This window comes from Anabrus simplex, chromosome X (assembly GCF_040414725.1).
Source record: "Anabrus simplex isolate iqAnaSimp1 chromosome X, ASM4041472v1, whole genome shotgun sequence".
Lineage (NCBI taxonomy): Eukaryota > Metazoa > Arthropoda > Insecta > Orthoptera > Tettigoniidae > Anabrus > Anabrus simplex.
Window position 1 is genome coordinate 168,665,608 of NC_090279.1, and position 26,820 is coordinate 168,692,427.

General features: G+C 37.6%; 1 protein-coding gene across 1 annotated transcript in view; it reads right to left on the reverse strand.

Annotated features, from left to right (window-relative positions):
- Snr1 (SWI/SNF related, matrix associated, actin dependent regulator of chromatin, subfamily b, member 1) overlaps positions 1 to 26,820 on the reverse strand; it is a 69,032-nt gene that overhangs the window by 19,912 nt on the left and 22,300 nt on the right. The window contains exons 4-6 of the mRNA XM_067159168.2: positions 23,863 to 23,997; positions 13,217 to 13,344; positions 12,956 to 13,122 (exon numbers count right to left, since the gene is read on the reverse strand). Of these exons, the coding sequence (XP_067015269.1) occupies positions 12,956 to 13,122; positions 13,217 to 13,344; positions 23,863 to 23,997 (430 nt within the window). The remainder of the gene's footprint in view (positions 1 to 12,955; positions 13,123 to 13,216; positions 13,345 to 23,862; positions 23,998 to 26,820) is intronic.

Here is a 26,820-nt window from a genome sequence, read left to right on the forward strand (position 1 = left end):
TCCACTTACTTGTGCCAGGCTCCTCACTTTCATCTATCTTATCCGACCTCCCTTGATCAAGTCTTGTTCTTTTCAGACCCTGACGGTATTACGTATGGAGGCCTAGGGAGTCTTTCATTTTCATGCCCTCCGTGGCCCTTGTCTTACTTTGGTCGATACCTTTGTTTTTCAAAGTGTCGGACCCCTTCCATTTTTTTCCCTCTGATTAGTGTTATATAGAGGATGGCTGCCTAGTTGTACTTCCTCTTAAAACAATAATCACCACCACCACCACCACACACAGAATTCACACTTGAATTCGAAATTAGAACGGAAAATAAATTTTTAGATCTAACTATTATCAGGCACCCAAGCTACTTACGATATAAAATTTTCAGAAAACCCACTCAAACAGTCACTACAATCCATCAAGATTCTTTACACCCCCAAATTCACAAACGAGCAACATACAACAGCATGGTATACCTAGCCTCCAGTGTTCCAATGTCTAAAAGAGACCTCAAAAATGAGTTGAACATTATTCGTAATATAGCTAAATCCAATGGATACAACAGTTTCTTTACAGAAAAAATAATAAATATACATACTGCCCTTCTACCACCTTGAAAAAATATAAGAAAAACAACTCCTCCCTTTCTATCTTTACCTTCAACGAACAAATTGATCAAGTCACCAACATCTTTAAAAAGCACAATGTAAAAGTAGTTTTCAAAACAAACAATAGGAAGGCACAAGTCTTACATAATGCCATATCCACAAACAAGTTCAATAGTTATTCAAAGTCAGGAGTATACAGGATCATTTGCAACAGTTGTAATTCTTCTTACATCAGACAGACCGGGAGAAATTTTAATATAAGGTACTCGGAGCACGTCAATGCCCTGAAATACAATAAATTTTTAGCTGTAGGACAGCATATGCATGACTATAATCACAAATACACAGACATAAAACAAAATATGGAAATACTCAAAATCATCAACAAAGGACCCCTCCTTAACATTACTGAAAGCTGATTCATACATTTAGATCAATATTTAAACCCAAATCATAATCTTAATGAAATTTTGACCTTCTAATTTCCATTTTCAGAAACATCAAACCAACAAATCATAATTCAGTTTTTCATAATATTCACAATACCTTTCCTCAGCAGCTATCCTTTTTCCCACATCCTTCAGGCCCGCCTTAATTCCCCCCATACCTCCCCTCCATGACCTCACGCCTTGCCCTGCCTCTCCCTCCTTGCCCGCCCCTTCCTTCTCATTTGAATCTCACAGCAGTTACTCTGAAGCACACACAACAATAGGCCACACACCACATGCCGTATTGAGAGGTAAGTCTCATATAACCTATGCCATCTAACTAACACACTCTCTCCTTCAATTCATTAATTAAATTTATCTAATTTATTCAGGTTAACTTCATGGACACCGCAATGAATTGCAAATTTTATACCAGGCACAATGTTTTAACGAAATCTTCATATGCCGTCCTGACAACGTCCAGCAACATTTCAGCATGATTTAACAAACACCACGAGAGCATTTCATTTTATTACTTTAATTGATGTTGAAACAACATCTAGCAGTTCTCCGTCAGCTGGTGGTTATTTACAGCGGCATCCAATGACTTGCATGCGGCTAACACCACTCAAACAGATTTGATGAACAACGGGATCAATATTTACCAGTTCCCGTTTACAATTGAATTAGGAATGATTAGCAGTTTTAGAACTATCAGTTCTGTGAATATTAATAAATGAAAGAGTCTTGATGATGAGCATGCTCAAGATGTAAGAATTTAGAACCTTGTTATTTTCAAATTTACTCATAATTTCATCCCAGTTTTTAATGTCAATTTGTATATATTTGTTTCATTTATTTTATGTCAATTGTGTGCATGTATATTTGTTTAGTTATTAGATGTTTTACTATAAGGCTGAAGATGGCCAGCCCAGGCGGAAACTAGTTCCTAAATAATGTAATTTAGTTTGCATATTATAGTACTGAAAGGTGGACCATTATGACATTAACTTAATAATTATATTGTAGCTACAATTAAGGCTATGGCCCATATGGAGCAGTTCATAGCTAGTGTTTATAAAAAATACGATGAAGCAACCTCTCATACATTCTTTCTTTAAAAGGCAATAAGTCTAATGTGTGGGGGAAAAAAAAAAAAAAGCCCTACTGTACAAAGTTATTTTTTATGATTTATATTTGCGTTAAATATAAAGTTTGTTTTGTTGGTGTCGTGTTTCCAATTTGGACAGCCTTATTGGCTCACCTGTGCAAGTGCTTTATACTGCACTTAAATCGTGTACATTATGGCCTATTTGCTTAAACTGCGTCCTGCATATACAGTAGATTACCGTACCCTCTGTCTTTGAATCGGGTTTTATTTTTTCCGGGCGTGAGGTTACATTTGACAGTGTTTGGCGTCATCCAAGAGCATTCGTTATTTCAATAAATGCACCTTGTTGGATACATTTAGGATTTTTTTTTTTTTCCATGGCATTTGAAAGGTTTATCTGTGAATCAAGGTGACTGCATGCTATAAAGGATCTTAGAATATTTTGTGATGCAGCAGGGATTGGCATTTCTGAATTTCGAGTTAGCGGCGATCAATTCTAAATCACGTAATTCGAAGTCCAATTTTTGCATTCCAACGACTTTGAATTAATGAGGTTTTACTGTAGTAGTTTGTGCCTTCTTACCCATGACACAAGGGGAATGCTTCAGCACTCCATGCAAACATACTCCACGCTGAATGTGGGAGTGCCCACAGAGGCATGCTCAAAATGCTCCTTTAACCCTTTGTTTACTGACGGGACTTTAAATCCCAACCTTTTAAAAATTCACTGCAGAAATTGAACGTTACCTGGAAACCTGACTGGATTCCTCAGTCCTCTTTAGAAATAGTTTCAGAATCTAGTGAGAGATAGCAGCATCAATCATGCCAATATACAGCAGCTACCTGTCTGACGAGTAGCGATACTCACCATGGTGAATGTTGGAGCACCATAAGAAATTGATTTTTAATATTACCGTATTTTCTCGCATAATTAACGCCCTTGCATAATTTACGCATCGCAATATTTCTGGGTCCAAAGTGGAGAAAAAGAACTGTTCACGTATTTGACGCACCCGCTTCTTCGGATGCGTTTCGAAATAAAGATGTCAACCACTCAAGTTGCAACCTTCCTACTGCAAAAGCGGGCATTCCAAATACAGAGCAGCGTGCTGTTATTAGCCAGCAGGAAATACCACAGCACTAGTTTGGTGAGAGAATCAGCCCAGAAGTGACCAGTGATGCTCTATTCCAGTCTGGTACAAACATATTTTACAAGTGTTTCGGGTACGGGAAACGCGTGATCACAAAACAGTTTGTTAGTCCACAGTAAGCAAGTATTTGAGTAATACTCGCGGTGATTAGTTACGCCAAAACATACGGGAACAGGGCAGCGGGCCACAAGTATTCAGTGTCTGAATGCAACGTGTGCTACCGCAGTAACAGAGAAGTGCACCACGCGACCAACAAAGTTTGCAAAGCATTTCGCGGACCAAAAAGCGGCAAGTTTCCGCAAGTAGAAGAGGACCTGCTTAAATATATGATTTTGTTATGCAACATTGGATGTGCCGTTTCTCATGAAATGCTGTATTTAATAATAATAATATTATTTATTTTACGTCCCACTAACTACTTTTACGGTCTTCAGAGACGCTGAGGTGCCGGAATTTAGTCCCGCAGGAGTTCTTTTACGTGCCAGTAAATCTACCAACACGAGGCTGTTGTATTTGAGCACCTTCAAATACCACCGGACTGAGCCAGGATCAAAACTGCCAAGTTGGGGTTAGAAGACCAGCGCCTTAACCGTCTGAGCCACTCAGTCCGGCAAAATGCTGTATTTTAAAGAACGAGAAATAGCCCATGCACACGGAATCAGTGTCTCGGATTTGAAGGTTAGCTGCGGCTGTATGATTAATTTTACGAAGAGAAATGGACTTTCTCTTCGACGAAGAACAACATTATGCCAAAAAATGACGATCCAAAAAGTAATTGATTTTTATCGTTTTATGAAGTGTAAAGTGAAGGAATGTTTGATCTCCCAAATAGGAACCGCAGGTCAGACGCCAATCAGTTTCCAAATGCCACAAAGTTGAACAATCGATAAGAAAGGGACGAGTCTTATCATACACGCTATCGGAAGTGAAAAACAACGATGTACTGCAATGGTTGCTATAACAGCTGATGGCAGAAACCTTGCCCCTTACATTGTTCTAAAACGAAAAAAATGCCTAAGTAAAATTTCCGTGAGGGATCCGCGTTCATGTCCAAGAAAAAGGGTGGATGGACACATCACTCACACAAGAATGGATACGAACGGTTTGGGGAAATGTAGCAGGGTCCCTCCTTCAATGCCTAGTGTACTTTTATTAGTTCATGTTTATTTCACTTCAGGTCGTATTGTCAGCTCGCAACGGGAAGAAAATTTTCGAGTGTTGCTACTTCAAACCCACATGTCCAACGTACCTGACACTATATACCCTATTTGACTTTTCAGAAAAAAATCACACCCCGTAATTCTAGGCCAAATGACGATAACCACAAATGAGTTGAACCAATTGTGTTTGTACTATATTCGATGTATCTTTTAAATGTAAATGAATCGTAAATAATTTTTAAAATATCTGAATTCCTTGAATAATTTACGCATCCAAAGTTTTCGCCAATAGTTTTCGTCAAAAAAAGTGTTTTAATTACACAAGATATTGCTGTATTTCTACGGTTCAAACAGTAAGCTAATATTTTACTTCCCTAAACAAATCCCTGAAATGACAAATTCTTCTGTACGAACTTATTCATTATGTAGCATTGCGGAATTCTGTTATTATAAAATACTCAGGTAACCTACCGGAGATAACAGAGAGTGGTTGAAGTTATCTTTGGAATTTGGTAACTGCATTAGTATCCATGGGACATTGGGCAGCCTCATCATCATCATCATCATCATCTTAATTTCCTGTTTCCAGCTTCCCTGGTTGGGTTGTGAATCAAGGACCTCCATTGCTGCCTGTCTCTCCACCACTCTTCTCCTTTTTTAAGTACATCTTCTGGTTTTCTTCCCCTCTTCTCTATGCACTCCAACACTGAATCTGTCCCCCTCTTTCAAGGTTCTCCTTGTGGTTTCTTTCCTGTTAACGTCTCTGAAAAAGCCTTTTTTTTTTTTGCACTCTCTCTTCTCCTATTCTCATCATATGCCCATACCACTTTAGCTTTGTTGTTTCTATCCTGTCTTGAAGTTTCAAGATTCCTGTCCTTTTCCTTATCTCTTCATTTCTAATTCTATCCTTTCTGGTCTTGCCCTCGATACCTCTTAGGAATATCATCTCCGCTGCCTGTATTCTACGCTCCTCTCCATTTTGTTGTAGTCCACGATCCAGCTGCATAGGTTATATGGGTTCATAATAGGTTGAATATAATACTTTCTTACATTTCTTCGGGACATCTTGGTTCCACAAAATACCCCTTGCACTCTGGTAGAAGCTGTTGGCTTGTTGTATTAATTTCCCAATTTCCTCGGTTATCTTTCCATCTTCTGTGATCACACTTCCCAAGTACTTGAAACTTTTAACCACTTCCAGAACTTTACCATTTAGTTTTGTCTTTCCTCTTCCTTCCGCTTGTCATCACTATTGTTTTACTTTTCTCTGTACTTACTCTTATCGCAAATTTTTCTATCTCTTGATTCCCTACATCTACTTGTTTTTGCACTTCCGTTTAATCCTCACCCCATATTATATCATCTGCAAACAACATGGCTTTTGTTACCTGTCTTCCCAATCTCTGTTTCAAACAACATGGCTTTTGTTGCCTGTCTTCCCAATCTCTGTTTAATGTTCTTATGAATTTCACTCATGACTAAGATGAATAGTATGGGGGATAGTACACTTCCCTGTCGGAGACCAGTTTCAACTTTAAACCAGTTTGTTTTCCCTATACTAGTCTTCACACTACACATTGGACAGCATAGCATCAGTGGCAGTGGCAAATTATTATTTACCTTTATTTCAGCAGTTGAGCGCATATATAGATTACCATTCTAATGGAGTCTGGAGTAAAAATCCTTTCTTACTTATCATTCTGTTCCCCACCCCACCAAAAAATATTTAGCAAACAAAGGGTTAAGGTATAAAAACTGGCATTTTTCCGGGAAACAGTTATACAGAAAACACATGAAGTACAGTAGAACCTCGATAATTCGAAATCGGTTAATTCAAAATCCCGCCCAATTCGAAGAAAGTCTCGTTCCCGGAAACATGAGATACAGTTTTGCATGTTATTGAAAGTGTTTAATTCGAAATACGGATAATTCGTAATTCGAAGTACAATGTCGGCCCCATTACCGAAATTTAGACTTTTAATTCGAAACTGCCTTTACATTTTAAAACAGCAGTATGTTACGGAGTAATTTCAACTCGAAATTTATCCGCGTCATAATAGAACGTGTGTTCCGGAACGTGGAGTGGTATGGTACCATAGCTTTCCGCATTTACACTCACTTCGGTGGATCTACAGTGCGCTTCATGATTACTGAGTTGAATAAAATCGGAATTCTTCTGTATTCAAACTTTTAAGGAACGCCGTAATATCACGCAATGGGCAGTGTGCGGGAAAACAGAATCCGCGAACACTGGCGATGCCGACAGTTGACGAAAGAAAAAAAACGTGTCTCATATAATAAATTCGTAGGCACCGAACAATATTGTCACTGCCGATGAAACTGCATTACTTTATTTTAATGCGAGCCCAAACGATCATATGGTTTTAAAGGAGAAAGTGCCAGCCGGAAAATCGTACAAGTGTGAGGGATGGGGTTCATTGTAGTGCGTTGCAATGCACATGGAAGCGAGAAACTTTATCCCCTCTTCATAGGAAAGATCGATAAACCACAATGTTATGGGCGTCAGGCACTTTCCATGCCAGTACAAAGAATCTAAAAATGCAAACAGTACAGAGATATAAAAAAAAAAAAAAAAATGCATTTGCACAGGGGAACCAGCATAATCTATCCTCGTCTTTGAATTGTGTGATATTTTTCATTCATTGCGTGAGGTTATGTTTGTAAGTTATTTACCCAAGTGCATTATTTGAACATTGTAAATGCACCTTGTTGGATACATGCTGGAAATAGTTTTTCCCCATGGCATTTGAAAGGTTTAAACCGAGAATCGAGGCGATTGCATGTATTAATGAGTCTTAGAATACTTTGTGACGCGGCAAGTGTTTACATTTCTGAAGTACAAGAGAAGTGCCATGGCGGGAAATCGTACAAGGATAGTCATAGGAAAGTTCGATTTTAAGGACATCGGGCACTTTCTGTGTAAATACAAGGCAGCTAAAATGCTTACAGTATAGTAATTTAATGAATAAAGTACTTGCACATGGGAGCCAGTATAGATTTCTCGTCTTTGAACCGTGCTTTTTTTTCCTTTCTTTCTTTCTTTCGTTGCGTGAGGTTATGTTTGCCAGTGAGATATCCAAGTGCATTATTTGAATACTGTAAATGCACCTTCTTGCATACATTTTGGAAATAGTTCTTTTTTCACGGCATTTGAAAGGTATAAACTGTGAATCAAGGTTAACTGCATGCAGTAACGGGCCTTAGAATATTTTGTAACGCAGCGAGGGTTGGTACTTCTGAATTGCGAATTGGCGGTTAATTCGAAATCACGTAATTCGAAGTCCGATTTTTTAGTCCCAACGACTTCGAATTAACGAGGTTTTACTGTATTTGTATGGGAAATTTAATACTAAATCCTTTATCTATGCCCTTTTTCGTTTGTATGACTAATATTTACGCCCTTTTTTGTTTGTATGACTAATATTTAGGCAGCATACTAACTTTTAAGAGCCCCAAGTGTACATTTTCCTCTTGATTTGCTTCACGTTTTCTTTTACTACACGGCCGCCTAACAGATACAGTGACAAAGTAGCCTATATATTAACCAAAGATACCAAATTAGAGGATGATCTATCAAGTAGTTTTAATGTGAAAGAAAGACAAACAAACCCACATACAGATTGATTGGTGTACTACATGGCGTCTTAAACCTCATCCCTTCAAGTGTTCCACCATTTCGTTCACACTTCGTAAATCCCCTGTTCTACAAGAATATCACGTATTGAACCAACCGATTGCTCTTGTTGACAATCAAAAAGACTTAGGAGTGCATTTTGACAGTAAATTGTTGTTTGTCTCGCACATAAACAGGGTCACCTCAGGTGCTATGTCACTCCTCGGTTTACTCTACAGGTTTTCTGACATCACAGATGTAAATGCCCTCCGAGCATTCTACGTTTCCTGTATCTTACCTAATGTTGAATACGCCTCTCCAGTCTGGTCCATTTCTGCTTCTTCAAACCTCTGCCACCTTGACCGTGTACAATCTTTTTTCTGTGCTATCGTCAGAGCCAGGAACCTAAACACTATCCAAGTGCTTGGGAAACTGAACCTCAAGATTCTTTCTGCTCGGAGGAAAGTAGCCGACCTAAAGCTGCTAAGAAGATGTACAATTTTAGAAGGATTCACCTTTCAATACTTCGTTGTAAGTTGAACTAAAAAGAAGTCACAACTTGTCCCTATTCGACCAATTATTAATTACAGACCAAGCCCACTTTACAAATTAGCACAATTCATTCATAAATTTCTTAAGAATAATTACAAATTTTTATCGAATAAGTCTGTAAAAAACACCATAGAACTAGTTGAGAAATTAAATAACTTTAAAATCCAACCACACCATTCTCTACACTCTTTCGATATTGTCAATATGTATCCCAGTATTAATATCAAAAAATTATTTCCTATTATTGAAAATAATTTAAACACATATAGTTGCTTAAGCAAACTTGAAATTAATGATTTTATGACCATCTTAAAATTAGTAGTTACTAACAACTTCATCTTTGACAATATAATTTATCAACAAGATGGTTTGGCTACGGGTTCTCCAGCCTCAGGGATCCTAGCAGAAATATACCTAGACTTTTTAGAACATAATTTCATTGATAAAAATGACGACTTTAAACATGTATTATTTTGGGCTAGATATGTAGACGACACTTTTGTGATACTGGATGATAGAGTTATCAATGCAGCTTCTACTCTTAATAGCCTCAATAAAATTGATCCGCATATAAAATTCACTCTTGAAACAGAACAAAACAAATCAATTAATTTTCTAGACATAACAATAAGCAGATTACCTTCCTCATTATCATATATAATTTATAGAAAACCCACACATACAGCTAATACCATAAAACAAGACTCTTTTCACCCACAGTCACATAAACGTGCCTCATACAACAGTATGGTTAACCGTGCCTTCAACATTCCACTATCAAAAGATATCTTAAATAAGGAACTTAACATCATCCGCTATATTGCCAAATTTAATGGTTATAATACATATTTTATTGAACAAATCATTAACAAATTTAGACACCGCCCTAACACAACACTCTTAAAAGATATTCCTAAACCAGCTGCTTACACCACATTCACATTCAATACAAATACCTACAGTATAGCTAATGTCTTCAAAAAACATAATATCATGATTTCTTTTCGAACTAATAATAGAAACCTTGAATTATTCTCCAACTCCTTAAAAAGAACAAGTGTCTTTTCTAAAGCAGGCGTATATCGTTTTAAGTGCCACAACTGTAATTCTTCTTACATAGGTCAAACTGGTCGTAACTTCAAAATTAGGTACCTTGAACACGTTAATGCAATAAAGCACAACAGATTTTCAGCAGTGGGACAACACATACATGACACAAAACATGTTTTCACTACAATAAACCAGGATATTGAAATTCTCAGCACTCTGAATAAAGGCCCTCTCCTAGACATCACTGAAAACTGTTTTATACACCTTGACCAGTTTTTCGATCCAAATCTTAATCTGAATGATATTTCTGAGAAGCCCAATGCCCTTTTCGATTTTCTCATCTCCATTTTAAATAACCTGAAGTCAACAAGTAAGAGATCAATCTTTCACAATTTACACAATACCCTCTCATGCCACTACCCCCTTCCGCAACACCCCCCTTGATCCTCCTTAGTTTCCCCCCCCCCTTCTCTTCCTTTTTCCCTCCCACTCTCTAAGCCCCAGGGGCTCTGAACTTCGGAGCGTGGGTTGGCAACCACGGGCCCCTTAGTTGAGTCCTGGCATTGCTTCCACTTACTTGTGCCAGGCTCCTCACTTTCATCTATCCTGTCCGACCTCCCTTGGTCAACTCTTGTTCTTTTCCGACCCCGATGCTATTAGGTTTCCGAGGGCTAGGGAGTCTTTCATTTTCACGCCCTTCGTGGCCCTTGTCTTCCTTTGGCCGATATCTTCATTTTTCGAAATATCGGATCCCTTCCACTTTTCCTTTCCTTCCCACTCTCTAACCCCTCAGGGGCTCTGAACTTCGGAGCGTGGGTTGGTGACCACGGGGCCCTTAGCTGAGTCCTGGCACTGCTTCCACTTACTTGTGCCAGGCTCCTCACTTTCATCTATCCTGTCCGACCTCCCTTGGTCAACTCTTGTTCTTTTCCGACCCCGACGCTATTAGGTTTGCGAGGGCTAGGGAGTCTTTCATTTTCACGCCCTTCGTGGCCCTTGTCTCCCTTTACCGATTTCTTCATTTTTCGAAGTGTCGGACCTCTTCCTCTTTTTTCCGCGGTTTAGTGTTATATAGAAGATATTTACCCATTTGTACTTCCTCTAATAGCAATAATCACCACCACCACCCTCTAATGAACGTTCCCCAACCTTTTCTTTATCATCTCCCATTCATCTATCATTTACTACGGCAAGTTGTATCGAGTTGAACCTCACATTGCAATTTTCTTTTATTATTTCTTCCTATTTTTATATATTTTTATTTGGCTTTATTCTTTTTAATGTTTTAAATTATTCTCAAACTTATATATCTACTTTGAATTTGACGAAATTAAATCCTACACTGTTTTCCTAAGACTTCAATTACGTCACCTTTTACTCTTCGGCCTGAGAAACAAATGCCTACAAGACCTGTCTAGCGACGACTCTACATAAGTGCATATTTGACCTGCTTGTGAACTTCAACTATATTTGTTTTCGGCGCAAGACAATGCTGTTCTGTTTACTCTCTTAACTGCGATCATTGTGTTTTGGTCATTAACTGAATTGCTATGATATGAATCAATGTTAATTTTTTGCCTGTGTTCAATGTATTAGTTGTTTTAAGATCTTTATACCTTGCCCTACTTTACTATTTGGCTGATGATGACACTTGTAATGTGTCGAAACCGGTCCCAATAAACAAGTTGTGACTTCTTTTTAGTTCAACTTACAACGAAGTATTGAAAGGTGGATCCTTCTAATATTGTACATCTTCTTATTTCTCTATTCAATACGGAACGATCATGAAGTTTTTAACTTTAAACTAAAGCTGCTATACAAAGTAGCTAATGGTCTATTTAGGTCTCCAGATTTAGCTTCCTTATTCCCCTTTCCCTGTCGCATCCCGTAGTACCAGAATGAAGACCCTATTCCATATTCCTTACTCCAGGCTTTCTCTCACCCAAAGGTCCCTTTCTATACGTATTCCAGCAATGTTTAATACATTATCTATCAACAAGAAGCTAGACATCTTCCTAACATTTCCTTCCTTCTAACATGATATTTCTAATGTAACTTAATTTTCCTTCTTGTTCTTTCCCGTTCTGGTCGTGTATTTACTGTAAATGTATTTTTCTTTGTTAATATCGTTGTTTATGTAAATATGTGTTATATATGATTGTACAGTTTTTATTATATATATTTGTGTCTTTTGTAAATATTTATATCTCTCTCATTTTAGATTCATATATATTGAACATAGCTCGGATCTTTGTAATTCGGCATTATGCTGTTGCTGATCCTGAATAAATAAATAAAAAAATAAGTATACAAGTATGGGTGTAAAACAGTTGCAGGCCAAAGAGTAAAGAACATCAAATTTAGACTAAGGTCAGTTCTGCTTCAAGATCTACTCAGTTCAAGTGAGAACAGTTGAGAAGCTATCTGACCATGGGATAGCGGTTCCAGTCTAGAAAGCCAAAACATTCTTTTTGCAATTTGCTTTATGTCACATCGTAACAGATAGGTCTTATAATGACGATGGGGCAGAAAAGGGCTGGGAGTGGGAAGAAATCAGCCGGGACCTTAATTAAGGTACAGCTCCAGAATTTTTCTGGTGAAAAAAATGGGAAACTGCAGAAAATTATTTTCAGGGCTGCCAACAATGAGGTTCAAACCTACTATCACCTGAATGCAAGCTCATAGCTGCGCGCTCCTAACCACACGGCCAACTTGCATGGTAAAGCCAAAACTGACCACCAGAAGGATTTGTTGTACTGACCATGTGTCACGTCATAATCTGCAGGCCTCTGGGTTGAGTAGCAGTAGCTTGGTAGGTCAAGTTTCATCAGGGCTGTAGTACCATGGGGTTTGGTTTTTTAAATTTATTATTATTTGCAATCTGCTTTATGTCGCACTGACACAGATAGGTCTTATGGCGACAAAGGGACAAGAAAGGGCTAGGAGTGGGAAAGGAAGCGGCCGTGGCCTTGATTAAGGTACAGGCCCACTATCTGTCTGGTGTTAAAATGAGAAACCATCTTCAAGGTTGCGAACAGTGGGGTTCGAACGCACTATCTCCTGAATACTGGATACTGGCTGCACTTGAGCGACAGCAGCTATCCAGCTCAGTGGTTTGTACTTCGTTATATAACATATATAAGAGAAATTATACAACTTTCAATTTTCAATATCGTTTCTGTATACATCCCTGTATGAAATCAGGACAGAAAGGGAGAGGATAAAAGATATAGCTGCATTATATATGCGTGCTATTCATAAAATGGACCCACCTTAATTATGACTCGCTGATCACAATTTTCTTCAATTATACTATCTGTGGGAAATCCATCTATCTGTTGACGAATAGCCTGAGCTATTGCGGGAACAAAGGTCAGTGGGTTGAGATCCAGATCATCGCAGAGGACTTCGGCAAACTGTTCAGGAGTAATAAGACTCTCTGGAAAGAAGTAGACACTCACATTAAAGCAAACATTCAACCTCTATTTGAGGCAATCAAATCAAAACAGATACAGTTCAAACCAACATATTACCATTCTTGTTCCATGTGAAAGTGTCGCGTAGCTTTTGGCCTTCTATTTCCATGTCTAACCTGATCGGCACAAGCAGTTCCACTTGTGATGCATTCTCCAGGATTGTTGCTGGGTCAGTGTCATCAAAACTTGAAAAAATAAATATAGTTCATAAGAGTAGTATAAAAAATGATAAAGCTTTACGACCCTAAAATTGTAGCAGAATTGACTGTGCTATATACAATGCCATCAATGCCTGTACAAATAAGCCACCTTGGGGAGAGTTGAACCGTCTATTACAAGAAGTCCTGATTACATAAGCAGGGCCAACATTGACATTAAGTAAAAGAAAGGCCACATAAAATAAACAACTTCTTCCACACCTGTGGGGTCGTGTGTGCGAATTATGTTGGACATGTGGATTGGCCCTGGAGGCAACAGAACTGAAATATGCTGCAATCAGAAGGGATACATTTTTCCTATTAATATTCAAGTGATTAATGATCCTAACCTTCAAATCAGGGAGTAGTTCTAGCCAAGTTCTGTAAACGACAATATAATATTTGATAACTCCCATATCAGAACACTGTTTGAAGCAGGGACAAGTTGCAAAGGGATCCTGAAAACCATGGAAAGGATGATAAAGGTATGTAAAAGATGGTTTGTCATTCTTAGCTGGAGATTGTGATACAAATGTTCAAATGTTGTTTCAACAACCTGAGTGTTTATGCTGATTCCACGCCCCATGTTTTACGGCTGTATTCAAAAAAAAATCCCACTGCAGCATGCTCAAAAACCAGTTGGTTCTGCCATTGCCTTCCAGACTGGCACTGTTCGTAACTCTTGCGAGAATTAACTAGTTAGCAAACATATCTCACAAAAAGACTGAAGAAACACCAGAATCTTAACACACTGTTGATAAACCCAGGCTCAACTATATAAGATGAAAACTTACTTCTGGCATTTTTTTTCGAAACTTTTCCTCTACATCGATAAAGCATGCCGTGTTAATAATACCGATTTTCAGCCAAAGTGTATGTTTTGAACCACGATAAAAGTAAAGAAAGGCCGGCTTATAATCGGGTAAATACAGTATTTGCCTTTTGAAGTGGCATTTTGCTTGTTGCCAGTCACGAGTAAAATTTTCCAATGTTCTCTGCATATTCATTAACACAAGCTTATCTTTAACTTTAAACGAGCAATTATGAGAATTTGTAGTCATACTTAAAATGTGATTCACACATCACATCTAACATGCTACTGATGACACACAGACAAAGGCCAGACAATGCTACAATATAACGCGATCCACTGTTTGAAACAAAGCAGTACCAACCTTATCTCAAATAATCCATGTACCTAAGTTTTTTTTGCTAAATTCCAGAAAAATGTGCGCAGTATTCACATATATACAGTAATATCAAGCATGTTTTATTCATTAATTTACACATACAAATAGAATAAATTACAGTAGAACCCCGATTATAGTTCCCGGAAACTACGTTTTCCCGTATTATTCTTTCAAATTACGTGGTCCCGCGAGCATCTTAATTAAATCACGTTGTAAAAATCCTGCATTATCCGTTCCTTAAAAAAACGATTTCCCGGATCAACCGTGAAGAAATTTCAGTCCCATCAACGCTAAATCCTCGATAATGTGTCTTTCAAGAAACCGTATCTTGCAGAGAGTTCCCACGACAATTGGAAGGAGACAGAACACATTTTGACAGCTCTATTTGCAGATGGAACGAGTTTCGTCAAATGTTCGTACTTGCAAAACGTCTACATTATGTCCAGGGTTAGATAATTTTTTTTTTTTTTTTTACTTTTTTCGAGTGTGTCACCGAACAGGATTTTGGCATTTCGCTCAAGGCACTGTATAGTCACTGGGCTTTCAGGCAGGAATCGAAATTTTCATCCTAATATAAGACTGGGAATTTCATGTTTTTGTGTTAAAATGTTATAAAAGCCACAGTCGTTTTATTTGCGCATGGTACATTAAAAAACTTTGTATCATTTCGCACTCGTACTGACTTGTACAGTGAGAGCGCTTTCCAGCTGAGCTCAAGGTCACGAATAATCGTATTTTTTCTCTTTCCAATTTGATAGTGATTAGTGACTGGCAGAACTAAATATAATGTATTCAAGAACTTGAGGATTGATACTTTTGAAACCATATTCTCGAGTTCAACCTAACCATTAAAAGTCGATGTAGACCTAAGTTACGCGGTATAAGATTTCCATAAACTGACTAGGAACAATATACCAATGACCAAATTACAATGGAAGATTTAAAGAAAAGGATTTTGCCAACATGTTGGACGCTTTTGTATCTAATGTGCTTTATTTTATTAGATTAGAGAATGAAAAACTACTTGTGGTTGATTGTTGTTTGGCTTGGCGTTTTTTCGAAGAGTTTGGCTGATCAAAGTTGCTTAACACGTTCACTACCGGCTCCTCAGCGGGTGCTTTAAACCTCCAGCCCAGCCTTATTAAATCCCCTCAGCTCTATAGCGCACTATGTTACATTAAATGTTACTGTAAGGAAACTATCGTATGTAAGTACAATATTGAAATTTTCAACATACCTTTAGGATGATAACTAGTAGTACTTCCCCTCATAATGACTGCTGTCGCTAAAGTGCAAGAACGACAAAATGTTTTCGAACCGGGTTTGTGTCATTGTTTTTGAAAAAATCGGCAACCCGAAAATAATGTCCTCTGTCCAGTACATTTTCAAATTTGGTTTTTGAATTATTCCCGTTACAAACATTAGTCCTAAAAACTTTTCATCTCATTTACGTCGACCGATTTCCACGTCTGAAATATAGAATGTTTAGTGAAAGGACGCGGCGCTGCACTAATAACTTGTTCTGCATAAAGGTTTGTCTGATCGCATATATATTCAAGGACATCGTCATTTACAAATAAATGACGAAAGACATAATTTCGTTGCTATCTTCGATCCCAACATTTAATCCTACCCTGCCAGTGAAATTGATTGGAGGCGGACAATAAGACGGATGCCTATCGGTTATTTGAATGAGCTGAATTTCACTTTGTCCATAGTCTGGTATGTCATCATCGGAATTGCAATCGCTATCACTGAAATCAGGGATGAGTTCATCACCGGAATCATCATTCAGTAGTATGTCTTCAATTTCCTCACTTCGAATACTGTCTTTGTAACTCGTCATCTTGTCGCAACATAAAAACTCACTTCAGTACAAACCCTCACAAGAATATCACGACTGGCTTGGGTCTGTGTTTACTCAAAGAAAAAAAGAAGGAAAGCATTGGAATGTACCCTCTGGTCAGGTAGTCAGGCGAGGGACTGGTTATTTATATGCCATCTATGGTTTTCACCACGAACTACGACTTCATGCAAATTTTGCGCTAAATTCAAACGACGTTTACACCGCGTGGCCTTAAACGCCTTAACTCGGATACGGTCCCGCACATAGGCAGCTTTTAAACGCCTTAAGGCGTCTACGGGAGTGAATGTGTTAAGTGAAAGAAGTTTTCAAAGGAATATGACAAAAGTTTTCAGAGGAAACTGACGAAGTTTCCCCGGAAAAACTGAATGTAATGTTTCGAGATTTTTAAGTCACGTACCAGTAATAAACGTTTGAAGCCACCCCCGCGGTCTAACTTGCCTGCCTCTCTCCTGGAGGCCCATTGGAGCTGCAGTTTGGTTTGGTTTAGGGGCGTTTGTAAGATTATAAATATACATATTTCATTTTTGTGATGTTTAACCAAATTGTTGATGGTTCATTCGTTCCAAGATTTTCCGCTTTCCCGTGTTGTATGTTTTTCTTCCGGGGTCCTTCCAAAACCGGAGAATTGAGGTTCCACTATATAATGCTCTCTATTCCCCTATTATTATTATTATTATTATTATTATTATTATTATTATTACTGGCCTTGTTATTTTGTGTGTGTACCAGTACAGGATTATTGTTAGCTTGAGGTTGTGTCCTATTTTTCATCCTGCCGGGCTGAGTGGCTCAGACGGTAGAGCACTAGCCTTCTGACCCCAACATGGCAGGTTCGATCCTGGCTCAGTCCGATGGTATTTGAAGGGGCTCAAATACGACAGCCTCGTGTCGGTAGATTTACTGGCACGTAAAAGAACTCCTGTGGGACTAAATTCTGGCACCTCGGCGTCTCCGAAAACCGTAAAATTAGTTAGTAAGAAGTAAAGCAAATAACATTATTATTATATTTCATGCTTTTTTTTTTTGCTAGTGGCTTTACGTCGGAACCAACACAGATAGGTCTTATGGCAACAAGGGGAAAAGAAAGGCCTAGGAGTTCGAAGGAAGTGGCCATGGCCATAAATAATGTACAGCTCCAGCATTTGCCTGGTGTGAAAATGTGAAACCACGGAAAACCATCTTCAGGGCTGCCGAGAGTGGGATTCGAACCCACTAACTCCCACATGCAAGCTCACAGCCGCGCGCCACTAACCGCATCGCCAACTCGCCCGGTTTTCATGTTGTTTAAAGCATTGTATGCCACCAGGTCAAAATATTGTCTATACAGAATACAAGCTAATTAGTATATTTTAAATTAGTTTTATTTTGAAAAGTCACTATTTTTAGGCCTCACTCTCTTTTTAAGGATGCTATATTACTGTAAATGTATTTCCTGTTTATCTTTCAGATAATATAAAATAAAATTTAGTCTCCTATTTTTTCTCTGCTTTAAAATAATCTTCTATTAATTTGATATAATTGAGGGCTGGGCATTTCTTCAATGCGTAGGACTACATATTTTGAGTAATTTATTACGTTTATTGTATTGTTACTTTTGTGATATATATGATGATGTAGGTGACATATTTTTCTATGCAAAGTCAACTTAATATGTATTAATCATCAATTTATCATGTAAACATTATGCTTAAACAAAACAAAATAAAAAACATAACACAAGTAAACAAGCGAAAAAGTTGAATCGAGGAGATTGTCGCGCTGCACAGCGGCAGACCAGATGTACTATGTCAAGTGATCACACTTCTTATTCCCTATTGCGCTACTCTAACATCTGCAGATAAAACATGTTTAATGATTGGTACTAAAGGGAGAACACCATGAGCTTTGCCAATTTCTGAAAATACAAAATAATAATTCCTTCAGACACTTTGATTAATGAAATGTACGTGTACACTGTGGAAGGCTCTCATAAATATCCTTAGAAACCAAGCACAAAAGTCTACATATGAATTTTAAATGTATTTATTGCAAATTTTAATATAAGTTTGGTATATATTTCATTAATCATCCTTCCAGTTCACATCTGGAATGGTAAACCCTGACTACGGTCAGAAACATTGATCATTGATCAGATAATCAGCCAAATATGATTAGTCTTCTCACGAATAAATCCACCGGTTTGGACATACAAAATCAGCAGGTCCAAACAAAGACACCACTCGGATACGGTGGAGTGTCACGTAGAAGATCAAGGTGAGTCGGAGCGCCTGGAAGCCCAACAGATGACATGCAGACACATACGGTTAAGAAAAGACTGAAATTCAATAAACCAGGACAATTTTCATTTTTTGCAACATTAAATATCAATTCAATTATGAAAGTTGGCAAGTTAAAACATTTAACAGATGTATTGGACCAGCATAAGATAGTAATAACAGCTCTTCAAGAATTGCGCAATACAGATCAGGACCCATTAGAATCAGGAGGATATCGCCTTTACAACGGTCTTCCAGGGAAAAGAGTAATGAAGAATGTTCCTCAATTTGGAGTAGGATTCTTGGTCCATAACAGCATATTAGATTCAATAGAAACTTTTTCTTCGACCTCCCCAAGAACGGCACTCCTAACAGTTAAAGTAGAGAATAAAACATACACATTGATAAATGTCCATGCCCCAACGAATGACAAAAATAACAAAGAAAAGGAAGAAACAGAAAAATTTTGGGAAGAATTGGACCAGTTGATTTCAGGTATCTCTGATACACATATTAAAATTTTACTTGGTGACTTTAATGCTAAAATAGGAAAAGAAAAACGATTTCGTACAGTAGTGGGTAAATGGCCAGCGCATAAATTTACAAATAAAAATGGTCAAAGATTAATTGATCTTTGTATAGATCATGGATTAATTTTGAAATCTACAAGGTTTAAAAGAAGACCACACAAACTAATGACTTGGAAATGCAATAATATTAAAGTGGGGGAGTTCCAGATTGACCCTGTGGCCATGGACAAGAATTATCACAAAGAAATTTATAATGTGAAAGTACTCCGTGGGGTAGACATAGATTCAGATCACTATATTTCCAAGATTAAAATAAAATTAACGCCAAAAGAGAAGAACAAAATATCCAAATCCAATAGGAGGAGGAAGTATGACCCTAGTTATTTAATTAACAATAAACTGTATTTTGAAAGGTCTAAAACTCCTTTAAGCGACAATGTGGGGACGGTAATTGAAAAATTAAAAACCATAGCTGAAGAAATTGCTCCTGTTAAGAAACGAAAGAAACATGCTTGGTGGAATGTGGAATGTGACACAGCGATTCAAAACAGGCACAAAGCATGGTTGAATGATCAACAAAAGAGAACAGAAAAGTCCCGTGAAGAACTAAATAATGTTAGAAAACAAACAGCCAAAGAAATCAGAAGGGTTAAACCCCATAGATGAAGCATTTATACAACATAAGATGAGGGATTTTTATAAAACATTTCGAAAATACCAATCAAAGTATACTCCACCAACATTTATGATGAGAAATACAAATGGAAAACTGGCACATAGTAACCAAGAAAATGAAGAAATTTTAGCTCAATACTTTCAAGAATTACTTAATAGCAAAGAACCAACACAATACCTAGAGTATGACCTTCATTCAAAAAATAAAACACCAATAGAAAAGGTTATACCACCAGATTACAATGAAGTGTTGAAAGCCATCGATTCACTGAAAAATTACAAAGCTTCAGGGGAGAATCAACTAACTGCAGAAATATGGAAGAATGCTAATACATAAACCATTCAGAATTTACATAAATACCTCATAGACATTTGGAATACTGAAAAAACGCCCGAAGAGTGGAATATGGCGATAATACACCCTTTACATAAAAAAGGTGATAGATCAGATCCCAACAATTATCGGGGGATATCATTGCTGGATATCACTTACAAAATTTTTTCAAAGTTATTATACATGAGAATTCAAGAACAACTTGACTGTGAACTTGGAGAATACCAAGGAGGCTTTCGTCCAGGGAGAAGTTGTCCAGATCAAATTATCAGTTTAAAGTGGATTATGAAGCATCATAGGGTTAGAAACAAAAAGTTAGTTATCACTTTTGTTGATTTTAAAAAGGCGTATGATAGTATCCATCGAGAGTCATTATTGAATACCCTAAAAGAATTTGGTTTACATCCAAAACTTATTCACCTTATTGGAATTACCCTTAAGAACACTAAATCTAAAGTCAGATTTAGAAATGAACTCTCAAAGCCATTTGACATTAATACCGGACTTCGGCAGGGAGATGGACTCTCACCATTATTGTTTAATTGTGTGTTGGAAAAAAATCATGCGGGAATGGAATAAGATGTGTCAACCTAACATCAAGATTGGCAGAAAAATAAGACTCAATTGTTTAGCATTCACTGATGATCTTGCACTACTTGCTAATAATATGGAAGAAGCTAAATTGCAAATAGAAGAACTTGATAACATAGCAAGAAAAGTTGGATTGCAAATTTAATATGAAAAAACAGAAATAATGCCAACCTTCCCTGTTACAGCACCAACCATTACCTTAGCAAATTAAAATTGTGAATAAGTTTAAATATCTTGGTGAAATTATAACTTGGAACACCAATGAAAAATCATCAATAGAAAGCAGCACATTTAAGTTAAAAAAAAGCACAACGAATTACATGGCCAACGTACAAGAAAAAAATATCTTTCAACAAATGCTAAACTTCAACATTACTGTTCCGTCATTAAACCTGAAGCGACTTATGCTTGGAAACACTATTTAAATTGAACACCAAAGCAACAACTGATACACAGCAAAAGGTTGACAGAAGGATACTCAGAACAATCATTAATAAAAAACATCAGGTGGATGGACAATGGAGATTATTGCCTAATGCAGTGGTTTATAGGGAAAGTGAATCTATAATAGATACGATGAGAAAAAGAAGAATTGCCTTTTTCTGTCATCTTTCTAGATTAAATGATAATAGGATAATAAAACAACTATTTAATTACTTTAGGAAAAGTAAAACAAAAAATAATTGGTTTAAAGAAGTTCAGAATGATTTAGAAGAGCTGAATATTACAATGAAGCAAATTGAAAATAGAGAAGAAAAAAGGTTTCTCCAGAACAAAGAAATAAGATTGTCATTAAAAACTGTACAACACAAACAATATGTCACATCTGATGAAGAAAGGGCAGCCAGATCAGCCAGAATTAAGAGGTTTTGGGAAAGGAAGAAGATGATGCAAGCTAAATGTTCAGTTAATTCTTTGTCAATGTAAATGTATTTGGGTTTGATTTAAATAAATAAATAAATAAATAAATAAATAAATAAATAAATAAATAAATAAATAAATAAATAAATAAATAAATAAATCAATAAATCAATCAATAAATAAATCAATAAATAAATAAATAAATAAATAAAAAATAAATAAATAAAGTAAGTAAGTAAGTAAGTAAGTTTGGTATTGCAGAGATTAATCTATAGTTGAGCTGCTGGCTGTCCGGCCCTGATGTTTCTCAGACAGTGTTGCCGATTTTGAACCATACGATATAAACAAACACACACACCTAAAATATTTCACGTATACATAGATCAAATTTTGTGTTAATGTGTACGGAAATGTGCGAAAATTACCTCTAATATATTGAAAACCAACACTAGTGTAATCATAATAATAAAACATTCCAATTAAAATTAACTGCACTCCAAAACAGCGTAAATATAACAAAACATTCCAGTCGAAGTTATGCACATTCCAATTTAATATTAAAATCATATGGCACATTGTAAATTCATAATAGCGATTTCAAAGTTATATGTATAGTTTCAAATCGCCGCAGGTTGGCAATACACTTCTCTACTCTTACTTTTTCTTTTCATCACAATCTGTCAGGGCCGGACAGCCAGCGGCTGGACTGTAAATTAATGTTTTAGGCACTTTATTTTAGTTGTAAATACTAAATTATTTTTTGTGCCTTTATAATATAATTTAACATGTCGAGTGCCAGACCGAAATTCATGGGATTGCGGTCTAGTGCAGCTAATAACATGGAGTTACTTCCTGATGCCAAAGTGTTCACAGACTTAACCAAGCAAGTGATCGCTGAAATGAGGATATATTTATGATGAAAATGAAATGAAAATCCACAGCCTGTTCGCAGTCATTCGACCGGGTCAGGAATGGATATTAGGTTAACTTACTATGCATATTAGGTCAAATATTGCAACCCCGTATAGGGTCGTATTGGCCATTACGAATTGTACACGTACACGCACCCCCATACGGGGTAGCACTCATCAGTAGTTAATGTCCTGACGCTCGGCCATACTTTTACTTTGCAGGGACGCGATATATATCGTTGATTATGAGAGACGTGTTAGCTTCTCCATACTGGAGCCAGACAAAAGCACGATTCCCGATTCTAGCTTAGGAAATGTTTGTAAATGACCATCTCCCGATTTTAGGTTAGGAAAATTTCATATAAAATTTTGTTATGAAAAGTACGGTAGTGAAAATCATGTGAATTAGGTAAATTAGGATGTAAGAGCATAATATAAAAAGAAGAATTTGTAGTTAGGGAATACTGAATATGTACATCATTGTTTGTATAAATTTTAATTTCGGTAACAGTCTGTACACATAGCTTAGCAGTGATGATTGTGCAACGTGGGAAACAGTGACTATATCGTTGAAGACAATTGATGTCAGTTGAAAGTGTTGCAATAGGTGCTTGGAAACCGGAAGCACAGTCGAGAAGTGTATGCTGAAGATTGTAATTCATCAATGTGGATGAATATGCAAGATCGCTATTTGCTCTGTACTGGGTTCAAAATCACTGTAGCGATATACTTTGTCTACAACATCTTTGTCCAACTAGTTCAATAAATCGTCCAGACCATCTACACCAAGCCTTTTACTGCTCGATTTACTGATAATGACTTAAAGGAAACTCAGACCAATGCACATTTATATAAATAATCCATGGGCAAGATAGACCATGACTTTGTCACCCTACAAAGCATTCCTGACATACCCATATGAGGTCACGCCAAAACAGAATTTGATGAATGAAAGGTGGACTATGCACGTACTTAAATAGATGGCAACAGATGGCAGAAAGAGGATTTATACAGCTTCGAAACACACACTTATTGCGCACCTCAATGGGTTCGCACAGTTCTCGATTTTGAACGCACATACGACCCCATATGGGGACGTGAAGTTCAAAAACTTGACTACTCTCACATACCCAAATAGGGTCTCTTGGTACTCAACATGTTAATATACTAAACATAAATTTATTAAACTTTGTCCATCTAGGCTACACCAATTATGAGGAAAGTGGAAAAAAATGTATTCAATATAATTTTTTAAATTAGAGTATTCGAAATGTTCATAAAAGCATTCTTACCACAGAGGAAAGGTGCGAACCTTCTTGTTGTTTACCCTGTTGCGATTGATAGGCGTAGCCTGAGGCACAGCATCAAGATGGGAACTATTAGGTAAAGATGGAACCCATGGCATGCTTTTCTTAGTCTTTCCTTCCCTGCAAATATAAGAAATTTTACCATCATTTTAAACAAGAAATAATACATAACAATATTTTTATAAATACCATGACAGAGAGAATGAATAAAGCCCAAAAAGTAACCAGAAATACATACAACAAGAAATGTTCGTCAATAAATACAAAATTGAAACATTATAAGACTGTAGTCCAACCTGAAATAACTTATGGAAGTGAAACATTATTTAAACTAAGGTAAAAGAATAACGCAGACAAAATTTTAAGATTAGAAAGAAGAATAGTAAGAACATACATTAAAAGAAGTACCAAAAAGGAGAATGGCATATCATCCCAAATGCAGCAGTATATCAGGAAATAAAACCTGTAACGGATTTCATAAGAAGAGAATATTATTTTTGGTCATATGTTGAGAACAAGCCCACCTGGTGCCCATGATCGTTAAGGCATTGAAATCTAAACGGACTGACACAGAGATTAGCCGTTTCGAGTCCCGTTGGTCGAAAAAATCTTTACCATCAGAATGTTGGCCGACAGGGTAGGGGAGGTGGTAGCGTACAATTACTAATCACTAGATTGCGTGCCAAAAGTCTGGATTAAATTCCAAACCTCTCCGCAGTGATCATATGGAGTAAGGGCATATAACGCTGTTGATGGTGATTCGCCCGTAGGATGGGGACGTCAAGCCTTGAGCAGACCCCTTGGTGCTATTCGACAGGAGTAGGCTACGTGCTGGCACTGGGTTTCACCCTCTCCCTTCCTAGGGTGGCATGCACCAACCAAGATTAAGTTCTACTTCTGTAGTAAAGTACTCCTGAAATCAGCATTCAGAGACTTCCATACAAGAGTAAATTACAAGGACGGTTTGAAAAGTTCTCGGAATCACCGCTAGATGTCAGTGCTAGAGCAACGAGGTTCCCGCGCAATAATCACACATCCTTTGTGAGTGAACACGTGGCGCGTCAGTGTTCAAGCTGCAGGAGTGTGGTAGTGACGACTCTTTGTTGTTGTTTCCGCGTAGTGATTTGTGACAATGGGAAAAAAAAACTGAGATTCGAGCAGTGAATAAATACTTTGTAAAGAAAAGTATGAAAGCAAAGGAAATTCATGCTGACTTTCAGAACACACTGGGGGACTCTGCTCCTTCATTTTCAACTGTTGCCAAGTGGACCAGCGAGTTTAAATTTGGTCTGGAGAGCTCGGATGATGATCCGCGTAGTGGACGGCCAAACGACCCCAGAATGTATCGCAAAAGTGCATAAAATGGTCATGGAGGATCATCGACTGAAAGTGCAGGAGATTGCTGTAGCTGTAGGGATGTCTTCTGAACGGGTATATTATATTTCAACCGAAGAATTGGGTATGAAAATCGTATCCGCAAGATGGGTGCCGCAGCTCTTGACATTGGACAATAAACGCACCAGATTGGAAATGTCCGAACAAAGTCTGGCCCGTTTTCAGTGCAACCAACAAGATTTTTTGCGCTGGTTTGTGACTACAGATGAAACTTGGGTCCACTACTATACCTCAGAGACAAAACAGCAGTCAAAGCAGTGGAAACATGCTGATTCACCACCACCAAAGAAAGCAAAGGCAGTGCGTTCGGCCAGCAAGGTCACGACCTCATTTTTTTTTTGCAATAGGCATTCTGCTGATAGATTATCTTCATACTGGCCAAACAATTACGGGGCAATACTATGCAAACCTCCTAGACCAATTGCAGGAAAAGATACGCGAAACAAGGCCTGGTTTGGCAAGGGAAAAGGCCATCTTTCATCAGGACAACACTCCGCCGCACATAAGTGTTATTGCCATGGCAAAACTTCATGAACTGGGGTACAAATTGTTGCCACATCCACCTTATTCACCTGATTTGGCACCATCAGACTTTCATCTACGGTATTTCCCCAAGCTGAAAATTTTCCTCGGTGGACGGAGATTTTCTACAAGGGAAGAAGTGACAGCCGAATTGGAGAGGTATTTTGCAGGACTGGAGGAATCTCATTTTCGAGATGGGATCAAGGCATTGGAACATCGCTGGACCAAATGCATTAGTCTACAGGGAGACTATGTTGAAAAATAAAACCAGTTCCACCCAGGTAAGATACTTAATTCTAGTACATTCCGAGAACTTTTCAAAGCACCTACGTACTTCCGAAGTATTTTAGTCTTTTCAGACACTCCCAGACTAAATTACTACAAGAGTAAAATGTTGAAGAGCACCATCTTGTAGCATATTACTGAAGAAGTAAATAACGCACGAATATAGGTTAGAATTTACCCTCACGTCGTGCATGGATTAGACTTGCTGACTAATTAGAATACCGTATGTTATACAAGAGAAAGACATTTCAAACGTGGATATGGATTTCCTGGATTATATTGACGATCTCGACACAGAAAATGACGGGAATGCAATAGTAAATACAGTGTGTGAAAGGCAATATCCATATGATATGTACATAGAGAGAGAAAAAGGAACGTTTTGGTCTTAGGAAGGAATTCTTTACTTCCCTTCTAAATCTACTTGGAGATCACTTACAACAAAATTCTGACCAGAATTCAGCTATATCTCCCAAATTACAGTTGAATGCCCTGCGAGTGTTTCGTACTAGAACATTTCAATTAACTGCCGGTGATCTACCGGTAATTAACGTTCACCGCACGACTGCTGGCCGCATCTCTGATCGTGTGGTTACATCACTATTAATGTTAAGAGGGGGTTACATAAATATGCCTGCAAAAAATGATGAATGTTCGGAAAATTTTAAAAATTCTTCACGTTGGCGTGTTTCCCACACATTGTGGGTGCAACTGACTGCACGCATATTCCCATTTCGTGCC